The following is a 14,061-nucleotide window of genomic DNA, read 5'->3' as shown; positions in this document are numbered from 1 at the left end:
AGGATTTTGCGACACTGATGGCGTATCCCAATTTGTGTAGAAGGTGTATAGTAGTTTGAGTGTGTTCGCAGCACAGATGGCAGGTGAATTCTTGATAAGTCAGTTGAACAGATAAAGGAAGACATAAATGCCCTTCCGACGCAGGTGCGTGGCTACTACTGCCATGCACTTTTTCAACACTCGGGGAGGGGTAGTGACCCTGAAGGCGAGAACTTTGAACTGATATTGTTTCCCGCTGATCACATAACTGAGGCAGCATCGATGCACTGGGTGCATTGGTATGTGAAAGCATGTTTTTTTTCAGATCCAGAGTGGTCATGAGGTCTCCTTGCTGTAGATGAGGTATGACATCCTGAAAGGTGACCTTATAAAAATGTTCAGAGTGGATGAATTTGTCTTGGGTCTGAGGGAGTCATCCTTTTTGGGCATTAGGAAGTACAGGGAGTGCACTCCTGAGCCTTGGTCTTGAGGTGGTACCAGCTCAATGGCACCTTTCTGAAAGAGCGATTGCACCTCTTCTTTGAGCAGTTTTATGTGATCTTCTGATAGTCTGGGTTTACAGGGTGGCATGGTTGCAAGTTAGCGCTAAACAGTAACCATGCTGTAGGATGTCCATCACCCACTGGTCAGAGTTGATGTTCTGCCAAGTGGAGAAAAACACTTGCAAGCGGTCCCCGACGGAAGAGTTACTTACCTTCGGTAACGATATTTCTGGTTGAGACACAGTCTAGCCGCAGATTCCTAAACTTAGAATATCTCCCCAGGCGTCAGACTGGAACCGGAAAATCTTTTTCCCCAGCAATACCTCTGCATGCCGGGAGGCGGCATCGCCCGGCTACATCCAGACGTCATCCACGGAAGTGACGTGAATGGAGCCATATAAGCCCCTCCCGGGGTGCTGACGTCAGTTTTCTGCCGGAAACTTTTCCACGTCACAATGCGGAGCCGTGCAAAATAATTTGATAGCATAGGAACAGTGTGTGTTTAAAAACAACAAAATCATTGAAAAAGCACCCATTCCCCAGAGGGACTTAAGGGAGCTCACAGAGTACTTGCTGCGAGCAAGGGCCCAACAAATTACCAAGCCATGCCCCACCTCGAGGGGGCAACAACTGCGGCACAAAAGTATGACAAGCGAGGCACAGCTTGTCACCACAGGAGGGAAATTAAAAGAACCACAATATTGAAGCATCATGTTGCAAGACAAGTGACTAGAAATGAACGACCACTAGAAAGTTCACCACACACACCCTCCAGAGATTAAAGAACTGTAGCACCAAAGAGAATCCAACCCAACCGACCGCCAGAGAAAGGAGGCATAGGTGTGGGCGGTGGGAGGGAATTAAAAACAGAACAACTCCACGTGTGAGTACACAGGAGGAAAAACATGAGAAGGTAGTAAAAAGTATAGACCTGAACCACCTTAAAACGTGGACGGAGTGGAGAGCCAAAGGGCTCGAAAGCCGAACCAGACCCCATGCACCAAAGGACGGTACGAGAACATGCCACCAACCAAACACTAGGACGAGGGGAGTCTGAAGGGCCCCACACAGAAAAACATACCCTACCCCATAGTGAGGTGTGAGAGCACACCTCCGGAAGACCAAGCCCACCAGAAAATGGGGCTAGGAGGAAAAACACCATATGAAAAGGCCTTCACAGAGCAGGGGGGATGGGCGGGCATTACGGAATCTGCGACTAGATTGTCGCTACCAGATATATCGTTACCAAAGGTAAGTACCTCTTCTATCTGATAGAGACATCTAGCCGCAGATTCCTTAACTTAGAATAGATACCAAAACCATACCCCATAGGAGGAGGGTCTGTGAAACGACCACCAAGTTCTAGGAGAAAATATAAGTCAAGAGTCTGACTAAACACGGTGGGAACCGCGGCAACTGACATGGACCCAGGAAAACTCTGTAAGGAACATGAACAAGGGACGGAAAAGACAGACTAGGGACGATGTGAGACCGATATCGCCCAGACACGGATGAAAGGAAGTTCAGAACTAGAAAGATCAGTGCTAAAGTAAGAAACAATGCAGTGACTCCTTCAAAAAAGGATCCCAGCATCGGACCCTATGATCCATGAGGAACGAAGCCCCAAAGGGGCAAAGCAACATGACAACGGGAAGAGCATACCGCCTGAACATACACCATAGTGGATGTCAAAAGGAAACAGGGGACAGTCTAAAGACTGTCCGGCCAAGAACAGGAGCCGTAACAGGAGGCCTATGTGTGTAAGAAAAAACACACACATCAAATGTGTATACCCTAGGACATAACAGTGGCAGGGCCGAACCCAGCGGCTAGTGCCAACAGAGACAGAAGAGCCGCCACTGAACAAAGACTCACTAGTTAGGCCAGCAGCCAACGGTACCAAAAGGTACCACCGTGAGGGGATAACATGGCAAGCCAGGAACACAGAGGACTCTATCCTGAAGGAGAGAGTGTGCAAGAAGGCCTGACACTAGGGCAAAAAGACCCTAGTATGCGGGCACCCCTGAGATGTGTAGAATTGCCGACAAATACACAAAGAGACAGGAATGTTACCACAAATACGTGAAGTGAGGAAACCCAAACAGGTTGGACGCTCAAGCGGTACCACTGTATCGGTGTGCAGCCTAACAGCCACAGAACGCAGAGAAAACAGTCCCCCGAAAGGGAAGAAACCTTGTTTTCCATGAGGAAGGCGGAAACATCGAACACAATACTGCAAATAAAGGACTTAGAGAAGGCACAGACATAAGCCTGTTGCCAACAAACATACACCGCCATACACCAACACCGTCTACCAACAAGAAGAATGTTGAGAAGAACACATGCACAGTAATGCTACCTAAAGAAGCAACTGTGCCAGAATGGGGGTAAGAACTCACACCAAGAAAACAGCTGGTGGGGAGCCCACCTCCAGTGCTACAAATGTGAGTAAGAACCCATCTGTGAAACAGCTGGGGTGGACCAAGAAAGAAGAGGAAGCCCACAGCCGGCGGGAACTCCCCTTGCCTAGCAACACCCCAGCAGTACTTGACCCACAGGAAAAGGCGTAGTGCACAATCTGTTGGCACCAATATGGCAAGCATTCACAGAATACATGAGACTGTTTCGGAATGGAACAGAGGAACTATAGTGTAGCTCCTATATTCCCAATAGGCTCTGCGCATTGGAATAATATATCCTATGGATTTGACGTAGGACTGAGGTCGACTAGGTCTCTATCAAATATACTAATTTTAATAGTGAGTTCCAGCTAGCTAAGAGGTCTCTGGAAACTTTCTCGAATTCACAGGAAGGGATTAGCTTGACAACCGCATAAACATGACAACTTTGTTTCCCAAGAATAAGAAATATATCTCTCAGAGTCGTAGAAACAATAGATAAGTATTTCACTCAGTCAATCGCGCATGCATCGTTTCAACAGAGTTGTAGAGAAATAGAGAGACAGCCGTTTTCAATAAAAAAGGTTTATTGAACAGTCTTCTTTCTCATACAAGAGAAGTGAACTGCTACAAAGTATAATACGTACAGAGACAATAGTATTATAAAATAATACTGTAAAAGCATTGTATGGTTTCTTAGCCATATAAAAATACATACATAAATAACAGACTAAAATACTCAACTGATGCTTCTAAAATACGCCTACCCCAATGTACCTAACCCAAGTCTAGTACACTGGAAGTAGTAAGTATTGTGTAGCATAGGTTTAGTTGTTTTTGCCAAGAATCTACCAAAGGTTTCTCCAAGTTCTAATCAGCTCCATACCTTAGTTAGAATGAAGGAGGTCTGGTATCTCAGTCTCGGGACTCGATTTCCCAACACCCCGCAAGGGGAGCTTGGAAACACTGGAGCTGGATTCTCAGCAGGAGAAGGGCAGCCTCTTGATCAATGCGTCAGCTGGAGAGTCGGCTTCCTTCGGCACTTGCTGTAGCGAGCTGTGTCGGGCAAGTAGATAGTCGAACAGCTCCGAACCACCGTCTCTTGCTAGAGGCAAGTGAAGGTATATTTATACCTTGAAGGTGTTTAGGAATGCCATAGTTTGAAGTAAAGTCGGGCATATGAACGTCAGGAAAGAATCCATAGGGAATAGTTGTTCTTTGCAAAGTACATGAGTTCTTGGACAAATCAAAATTCAAGCAAGGGGAAGTTCCCTAACTGCTTAGGCAGATTTTCCAAGAAATTGTTGTGAAGTTTGGTACGGGTGGAAGTAGCCATGCCTGTATTTGGGTAGCATGGGCTATGCCTAAATAAGGGATTGATTTATTTGCCTATATAAGGGCAATGTGAATTGTAGCTATATAAGGGCATGAATCGAGAAAATTCACTCGGAACTCTAAACGCCACACAACAGAACCTGCCCCCCAGGAGCACCTGTCCACCTGTAGACAGACAAGATGGGCACAGCGAAGCTGCAAGAACACGCCACGAAAGAACAGGTGTGGCAAAACCCCAATGAAACAGCAGGGGAGGACGGACCTACGGAGGCTGGGATGTATTACGGACCAACCATAGACAATCAATTGTAACCCCTGGAGAGAAAACAACCCCATGGTCTCACCAGAGGCGACATCCTACAACAGTAGGAATAGTAGGAAAAGTTAATTTGTGGCAAAAGGTCCTAGGTAAGGAAGAGTAGCAATATAACCGCCAACAAATACCCCACATAGGGTAAGATACAACCCTACAAAAGAAGGGTCCCTCTTAAGACAAGCTCATACGCAGTTTCAAAAGAAAGGTGAACACAGCGTAACCAGCTGTTCCAGAATAAGGGCATAACACGGCGGAACAGCCACACAACCCAGAACATCTGTAACCCAGAACGGGTAACAGGAAAGAAAGTGACGGCCCGTTCCGACAGCAGCTTCATGCGGCGTTCCCGTAGGGATTTCGGCCATAGCTGGCGGCATGCGTCGCACTCCACAGAGTCATGGTGCTCGCCCAAGCACCACATACAGATTTCGGGAGGGTCCGTCGCTGGCATCTGTCGCAAGCAGGACCGGCACAGCTTGAAGCCCGCAAAGGGCATCAACCACACTGTTCTTTGATGCAAAAAGGGCGTCGGAAAGGCCTGAAGATAACAAAACAGGCCAGAGGTATCACTTTCCAGGATCCGCATTAGGACGCGGAAAAGAAGAAAACTGACGTCAGCACGCCGGGAGGGGCTTATATGGCTCCATTATAATCACTTCCGTGGACGTCAGGACGGAGCCGGGTGATGGCGCCTCCTGGCGCGCAGAGGTATTGCTGTGGAAAAAAGATTTTCCGGATCCAGTCTGACGACTGGGAAGATATTTTAAGTTGAGGAATCTGCGGCTAGATGTCTCTATCAGATAGGTGTTGTAAATTCCAGAGGCAGGAGGAAGAAGTCAGGGGTGGAGGACAGTGGCAGGGTTTGCTTTTGGGGAGGGACCCTTACCCCTACAGGTGCCTCTGGCGAAACCTCTACCCAAGGGTGACAGGGACTGTGGTTGATTTAATGTTGTGGAGGCTTCAGGGAGGTTTGCTTTGAGCCTGCAAGGTAGGGAGCTGCAACGAAAGGAACCTTAAAAAGTGGGCATTCGAAAAGCGCCTGTATCCTTAGCTGTTTCAGTATTCTTTTTCATCTTTTCAAGGATTTGGTTCTCTGGGGCCCAAAAGACATGGACCGTCAAAAGGTAGTTTCAGTAGATTCCGCTGTACTTTTGGTTTGAAACCGGATACATGCAGCCAGGCATGGTGTCTGAGAAGGAGGCTTGAGTTGATCCTCCGAGCAGCAGTGTCGTAGTCGACAAGGGCACATTGTTTATTTGTGGTGGGGAAGAATAATTTCCCTTCAGGAACTAACTCATTCCCTCTTTTCCTTTATTCCTAAGGTAAGTACTGAAGGAGTTCCTATATTTCGACCCAAGTAGTTCTGTCATATCTGCCCAAGAGGCCTACAGGATTGGAAATAAGCCAGTGGTTAGCAGTCAATGCCGCTACTTTTTTCCCTGCAGCGTTTAATATTTTACTTTCTTTATCTGGTGCGTAGGGTGAGGCATCTTTGATTGTTTGAGAGTAGGCCCTTGACTGCCAAGGGTGAACCACATGAGAGTCTGGGGGAAGTTGACCTCAAATGTAAGAGGGATTTGAGGGGCATGCCTTATGTATTTTTTTCAAATCTGGGAGTAATTAACCGAGCACGGACAGGGTTCGAGAAAATGTCAGCTGTTCGATTAAACATACTTTTACCATTCTTAGGTACTGTGTAGTGAGTTGTGTGGAGGAAAGGGTCTCAAATAGGAAATACTCTTTTAACTGTTCTGAGTGGAGGACAACTTTATGGTAGGCCGCTTCTCAGATAAGGAGTTCCTAGAATATGGAGGAATCACCTGGAGGGAGATGGTCGAGCTGGGTACAGATCAGGGTTGGTGACTGCTGGGGCTCAGCATCCTAAGTGTCCCAGGGGTCTGGCTGTGGGTAAATGGCTTTAGGGTCTCCCACTCTATATCCTCAGTGTATGGAAGTTGTGACCCTTGTGGAATGTAGGAAAGAGAGTCCCCATTTAAAGAGTGAGGGGAAGGAGTATCCTACATGACCTGTGTAGGTAATGGAGGTTGGACTGGTGGCCTTTTCGGTAATTTTCCTGGGTTTAGGAGCAGGTGCTATATTCAGGGATTCTTGGAAAGAAAGCTGCCTTTTTGGTGTCTGCATGGCAGCTCCAGGTGGGCGGGCGATGATTCGTCCCATCTGAAAAAGGATTGGCAAATGTCTCTGTCGAGCATCAATCTTCTCTTGGCGCTGATGAATAGAGGTTTGACTGTTTTGTCGCCAACAATGACGGTAGTCTACTTCAGGGTCAATAGTGTTTTCGGAGCAGATGGTTTCAGAGCTAATGATTTCAAGTCCAATGGTTTCGACTCCAACTGTTTACTCAGTGCAGAGCCGGCTGGACTGGGGTATTTTTTCGAGGCTGTGCTGGGTGTGGTTTGCCACCTCGTTCCTGGATGGCTATGTGGCCTTTTGTGGAGGCCTGCTAGGCCTCCGAGCTGTATCGATGAGGGAAAGGATTTGTACTCACAACCTGTTGAGCTGCTGGAAGGTCTTCAATTTCCAGGTCGGAACTGGCACTGTCCTCTGGTGAGTATGCCTCTTTGTCGGCAGCAAAGGCCTCAGCGTGGTGTTCTTGAATCTCTTAAGTACCGAAGAGGTCCACTAGATTTTCACTGCTCCTCTGCGACATCTCCAAGCATTGGGCCCAACGGTCATGGAGGGCCTTCTTCTATCTGAAGGAGCGGCAAGCATCGCAAGCTTGTTATGCTCAGGTGAAATACAAAGGTTACAGACCTGATTGCGGTTGGTCCATGTATATTTTGAGTGGCTCTGAGGACAATATCTAAAAGACATTTGTTCCATCAACTTTGAGACATGGCATCGTACCAGTAAGAAATTCAGAGAAAAGAAGGCCCAGGAGGGCAGAGATCAATGAGAGGATCGCCCAGACACAGCTGGAGTTGCCAATCCAAGACAGATGGACAATTGGATACGTGATAGAAGACAATACCGATGCGTAGGAGTTACCCTTTGTAATCGAATGGAGTACAGACGACGGTCTCGAACCACTTATAATCTGTGTAGCCTGCCTGTTTTCTCTACAACATCCTATTTTTCCGAGCTTCCTTTTTACATTTTCTGTATGCTCCAATATACTCTGCGACCTAATAATAATGTGTAAATGGTTATATAGCCCTGGAGATTGTAGCGCCCTAAACTACCCTGTGTGGCAGGTTTACGCCAGAGCTTGTCCAACATATCTAAAATGTGAGGACACAATGCCTTTTTCTTCCACATAACAATGGTCTGGCAACCGTTCTATACATGCACCTTGAATGGAGTGTTACTTTGTAAATATGTAAATAATTGAACTTTTTTATGTTTGCTAGCACCGACAACCCTGTGTGGTAGGTCCGCGCACCATGAAACAAACAAGCTCAAAAAATCACCCAACCTCATTTTTCGGTGCCACACTACCCAGCGCGGCAGGTGCACACCGTCTTCTGAGGTACACATAATAATAAATACTCCCACAGGTCTTTTCTTTTTTGATGGTATCCAGCGATCACGTTTTAAGTCTTTCTAACCTTTCTAAACTGGTTTCCGGATACGACACGCCCCTTAGAAAGGCTTTATTGCACCCAGCGTGCACGTCTTCACTGCTGTAGCCACTAGACGGGAGCCTGAGATTTATTCGCGCCAGCCCGTTGTGATCCATGCTTCTAATTTGACCAGGTAAAGAACCGCTAACCTGCTAGCTTTCATGATGTCTACCGCCCTCCCGTAATGACCGCCAGTACAGTAACCCATAATGTGTTGTCATTTCAGCCGGCGGCTGATTGTTACAACGCACATCCATCATACGGGGTACTAGAAATGCTCCAGGACAAAGTACGGTCCATGTTTCTTTAATTAACAGGTAAATTCAAACGCCCTTTACTATGGCGGTAGCCTCGCACCCCTTCGAGATAGGACTCTACCCTGCACAAATGTTATTATATCCAATCCTTTTATATTTTTTCTAGTTTGCATTAATCTACTGTACAGAGAATACACTCAAGGAGTAACACGGTCAGCAACGCCCGTTGTCCTATCGCGTAGATGCAGGGTAATTATGGCTCACAGTCATCTGTACTCGCCGAACCTGATATCACACGAGTGTTGTTTTAAATGTTGTTGTCCTTAGTTCCAGGCGTCCCAATGGCTCGAGACCTGCAACACGGGACCCATGATTAATTACCTTGGCGCACAACCTGCTGCTCTGCAAGGTAATTTACGGACATAGACATCGAGTTTGTGGGCATTATGTCATTTTGTCCCCGTCACCATGCACTCTGGTCTCTTTAATAGGGGTTCATGTTTTTACGGTATTGCTCAGGTTTTCACGATGTCGCTCATTCTTTCATTCTGCGATTTGTTGTGAACTAGGAACCTTGCCGGTCATTTGTACAGCTATATGCCCGCCCATTACAAGAGTACACTCAGGTGTCATGTCAATTAATGGTTGGATCTTGTATATACACATGTGCTACTCTTGGTAGAAAGTCCTCATTAACCTATTGATTGATATGCCATACACTAAGAACTATGGTTCCTTGGTACACCATGTCCTCTGTGTCTATGCTTCTAATTATGGAGTTAAACATTAACTTTCTACCCACTTTGTTGTGTATGGGATCTATTTTAGACCCTTATTTGACTCATGTTTGTATGCAATCCTGTAGGAAACCAGTCCAACTTCCCCCTGTCCTGAAGAAGACCCAAACTGTAAGGGAAAACATCCCACGCTTACTAGGGTCGAAACGTAGACTACCCACCCCCAGCTAAACCAGTTTCCACCCCTAGCAGGATTGTTCCAGCTTGTTTTTTGAAGCTTGGTTATATGAACTACCTGACCCTGTGTGGCAATTTTGTTTGGCTCCTTTGGAAAGCCAATGTAGTAATGTTTTCATGATTAATGTACTTTTGACTTGCACTAAAGTGAAGAATTTTCTCTTCTCATCCTACACAAATCCCCTCACCGCACCCCCTTTCCCTTGGGCACAACTTTAACTGAATATTGATGAAATTTTACTTGCAATTGTTTAACTAATAACAAGGCTGAGTATTATGTGAATAAACAACACTGTAGTCTTGAAATTGTTCTTGATTTTTCTTACATAAATGTTATCTTGATTTCTCTGTCTCTCCCAGTCCGGGACCCCTCTCTCTATATAAAAAAAAAGTCTCGAACCACAGCACAAGTCCGAACCCAACGGCAGTAAGAAAACAATCTGACAATGGAGTTGATTATGGAGCGCATTACCAGCAAGAGAAGGAGTCCGCAAACCTTGTAACTCAAAAGATTTCTTTAAAAAAAAACAATTGAACACATCCGGGCCCAACACTAGATGTCAGGACTGTGTATCTACAACCACACATGCCTCGAACAAATATGTTTTTAGCGTTTCTTTTTGTATTTGCTCTATGTTTCCAAAATGGCATACTAGTTGTACTGCTCAGTATTCTCCATCTATAATGATTGATAGTTTGAAATGTGAGCACTCTTGTACATCCATAACCAAAACTCTGAGCACAAAAACAAGCAGCAAGATCGTTTTAATTAATACACAGATCAGTTCACATTTCCTTTAAATATAGGTTTACATAATCTGCTAATGAAATGAGTACTGTTTGATGTACATCACAGACTGAAATCTGCAACACACCAGGCAAAAACCAGAATAACAATGTTAAAAAAAGATCTTTTTTCTTTTATTCATTGTTCATTTAAAAGACTGATACCCAACATCCTCTTGGTATTAACCCAAGAAAGTCATTAACCCCTTGACAGTGTCCAGAGAATTGCTGTACCCTGCCTTGCAACTAAAATAAGACCAGTGGCAACAATTGTTCATTCGTAACAATAATAACATTCTTTTTACTTAACAAAGATTTTTGTGCAAGTCGTAAAGGTTTTACTCGAGACCTTAGCTACATGAATGTAAAATGGACAGGGTTTTCAGTTGAGTATTCAAAAATTATATTGACAATCTTTGCTTCTTTTGCAATTTTAAAAAGCCAGCAGCAATTTTCTAAATACTCAAGATACATTTAGGCATTTGCCTTAAAAACCATTTTATAATAGCCATGCAATTGACAACCTGGTAGAGATGTTGCATATATGAAAACACAGAACAATTTGCAAGTTTCATTTTTCTGTATTACACGGCCAAGATTAATTGAATCCAGGCCCTTTTGAACTGATGTGGCATGTTCTATTTTAAAGCCCTATAAAACTAGAGCCATATATATATTTAAAATAAAGTCTTTAGTTAGCTTTCAAAATTAAAGTTATTTCACTAGTCAGTCATTTGAAGGGGAAATAAATAAAGTAGAAAAGACTAGACAGTTTTGCATATCTATGTGGAAGAACGGAGACATCTAAGCTTAGAGTTCCATTATGAACACTGTACAGAACATACGGCGTATATACATTTAAAGACTGTGCAATTTTACTTGGCTGGGCATACCATGGATGTCCATTTTAATGCAAAAAATTGTTATCTAGACAATCACTGTATTTATTCTTGACCAAATCCTTCAGTTTCTTCAATCGCAAATAGTAGCTTCTCTTTTAGCTGCTCATAGCTTTTGTATGGTGGCAAGTCCAAACGGTTGAAACTGCAAAAACAGAAATAGCAACGGACACATCAACTTACATTTTTGCTATATTTCTATACTGGTTTAAAGCCTTAAGGAACAAGTTACTTACCTTCCGTAATGCATTATCTGGTAGAGACTCTCTAGCTGCGTTGGTTATGACGAACAAGTTACTTACCTTCGGTAACGATATGTTAGTTATAGATTCCCTACCTTAAAATTACCCCCAGGTGTCAGACTGGATCCAGAAAGTTTTTCGTCAGCAGTACCCCTGCGCGTTGGTCGACTCCGCATGGCCGGGATGACGTTGTGGAAGTTACTTAGATGGCGCCCTCGCGTGCTAAAATCAGTTCAGTACACACCTTTACGCGTCAGGAATGCAGAGCCATGCAAGACACTGACCACTAGTGCACAAAACTAGGGTCCTAAAAGCATGTCCTTAACTCTAGAAATCAGTTCGCAGAACAGGGAGGATGGGTGGGGCGGTAAGGAATCTATAACTAACATATGTTTCTTACAGATATATTGTTACCGAAGGTAAGTAACTTGTTCATCTGAAAGAATCAGTTAGTTATAGATTCCTTACCTTAGAATAGATACTCCAGCGATACCAGCGATACCGGAGGTGGGTCTGCAAACCCAGTTCACACCTGAAAGTCATGGAGAACAAAACGGCCAAAGAAGCTGTCTCTCCGGACTTAGCTGTCCAGGCAGTAGTGTTTGGTGAACGTGTGCAGCGATGCCCACATAGCTCGACAGATGTCATTTAGGGGGACTCCCCGTCACAAAGGAGTAGTAGCTGCCGTCACCCTGCTGGAATGGGCACGCCGCCCCACTGGAGGCTCCTTCTTAGCCAAAGAATAACCGGTTTTGATTCACAGAACAAACCACCTGGAGATGGTCCTTTTGTGCACAGCCCGACCTTTCTTAGCGCCCACGTAACCAACAAAGAGTTGGCTGTCCACCCGGAACTGTTTTGTGTGATCAAAGTAGAAGGAGAGCCCACGTTTTGGATCCAGACGGTGGAGCCTCTCTTCCTCTTTTGCAGGCTGCGGAGGCGGAAAGAAGGTGGGCAAAGTGATGGTTTGGCCAATATGAAAAGAAGTGACTACCTTTGGAAGAAAGGAAGGTCAAGTTCTGAGGACAACCTTGTCCAGATAAACAGCCAGAAAAGAAGGCTTGGAAGACAGAGCTTGTGGCTCACTCATCCTGTGTGGCAGAGATGGCCACCAGAAAAGCAGTTTTCAGAGTGAGAAATCTGAGAGGACAGTTATGTAGCGGCTCAAAGGGAGCGCACATCAGATAAGTAAGAACCAAATTCAAGTGCCACTGAAGCATTATGGAGGGAGCAAGAGGAAAAAGATTAGAAATCTATTTACAATAGGAGATTTGAAAAGAGAAGGCTGATCAGGAAACCTGAGAAAGGCTGAAATGGCCGAGAGGTAGCTCTTAAAAGTGCACAGAGCAGAGCCCTGTTGGGCCAAAGACAGGAGTAACAAAAGAACTTCAGAAAGATGGGCAGAAAGCGGATCCAAAGCCTTTGCTGTACACCATGCCACATATTTGTTCTATCTTGGCAGCCAGGCGTCTTAGTAGAGGGACGCCTGGCTGCCAAGATTACATCACGGACTTCAGGAGGCAAGTCAAATTACGTCAACTGCCGCTGCCCAATCTCCACGCAAGGAGGTGGACGCTGGACAGGTTCAGGTGGAGGACCGTCCTCTGTTGCTGCGACAGAAAATCCTCCTGAAGAGGCAGTCTGATCGGAGGATCGCTGCCATGTGGAAGAGCTCAGCATACCAGACTTCATGCCCAATCCGGAACCACAAGAATGACTTGGGCCCTGTCGCGCTTGATCTTCTTCAGCACTCTGGGCAGAAGTTGTATAGGCGGAAAGGCGTATAGAAGACCAAAACTCCACTCGTGAGAAAAGCGTTGCCTAGCGAATGCAGTCTTGGAAATTACAACGTGCAGAACTGCCGACATTGTGCATTCTCTTAGGTGGCGAACAGATCTAACCAAGGCTCTCCCCACTGCAGAAAGAGACCTTGCACCACCTCCCGAGTGAAGACGCCGTTCGTGACCCATAATGCACCTGCGACTTAGTTCGCCCAACCTGGCATTCAGTGAACCGGTCAGGTGTTGAACCACCAGGGATATGCCCTGATGTTCCAGCCATGTCCAGAGCTGCAGGGCCTCGTGACATAAGGTCCACGACCCCACCCGCCCAGTTTGTTGCAGTATCACATGATGGTGGTGTTGTCTGTGAACACCTGCACTACTCTTCCCTGTACAGAAGGAAGGAATGCCTTTAGTGCAAGATTGATCGCCTGAAGCTCCAGAAAGTTGATGTGGAGCTCGGACTCCGCCAGAGACCAGAGGCCTCTGATTTCCGCCACTCCCATGTTGTCGCCCCATCCCAGAAGTTATGCGTTTGTCACCACTGTGTGTTCTGGTTGGGGAAGAGAGGGGTCTGCTGTTGACCCAATCCTTGTTCGTGAGCCACCACTGCAATTGTCGAGCAGTGCCCTCCGAGTACTGGACGCAATTAGACAGATTGCCCTGATGCTGCGCCCACTGGAACTTCAGGTCCCCCTGCAGAGCCCGCATATGCCACCTGGCATGATCGACCAGCAGGATGCAGGAGGTGATAAGGTCCAGCAGACTCAGGGTCATCCTGACCGAAACCCGGGATAGAGGCGGAAAGATCGGAATCATAGCCTGAATATCCCGGACTCGCTGTTTGGGAGGATAAACACGAAACTGCGTTGTGTCCAGAACCGCAACAATGAAAAAGAGCTTCTGAGGGGGAATCAGGTGCGACTTCGGCACGTTGATGGAGAACCCCAGCAAATGCAGGAGGTCGGCCGTAGTCTGGAGGTGGGAGACAACTGCCTGGGGCGAG

The 14,061-nt window shown here is 46.0% G+C and overlaps 1 protein-coding gene across 2 annotated transcripts in view; it reads right to left on the bottom strand.

The window, feature by feature from the left end:
* Window positions 1–10,252: 10,252 nt before the first annotated feature.
* Window positions 10,253–14,061, bottom strand: part of WWP1 (WW domain containing E3 ubiquitin protein ligase 1) — an 866,202-nt gene continuing 862,393 nt past the window's right edge. For both annotated transcript variants that reach the window (XM_086965959.1, XM_086965960.1), the window contains exon 23: window positions 10,253–11,177. In XM_086965959.1, the coding sequence (XP_086822085.1) occupies window positions 11,078–11,177 (100 nt within the window). In that variant the 3' untranslated portion in view covers window positions 10,253–11,077. The remainder of the gene's footprint in view (window positions 11,178–14,061) is intronic.

Source organism: Lissotriton vulgaris, chromosome 4_1, assembly GCF_964263255.1.
Source record: "Lissotriton vulgaris chromosome 4_1, aLisVul1.2, whole genome shotgun sequence".
Lineage (NCBI taxonomy): Eukaryota > Metazoa > Chordata > Amphibia > Caudata > Salamandridae > Lissotriton > Lissotriton vulgaris.
Note: the sequence above shows the minus strand (reverse complement) of the source record. Positions and strands in the feature narration are given on the sequence as shown.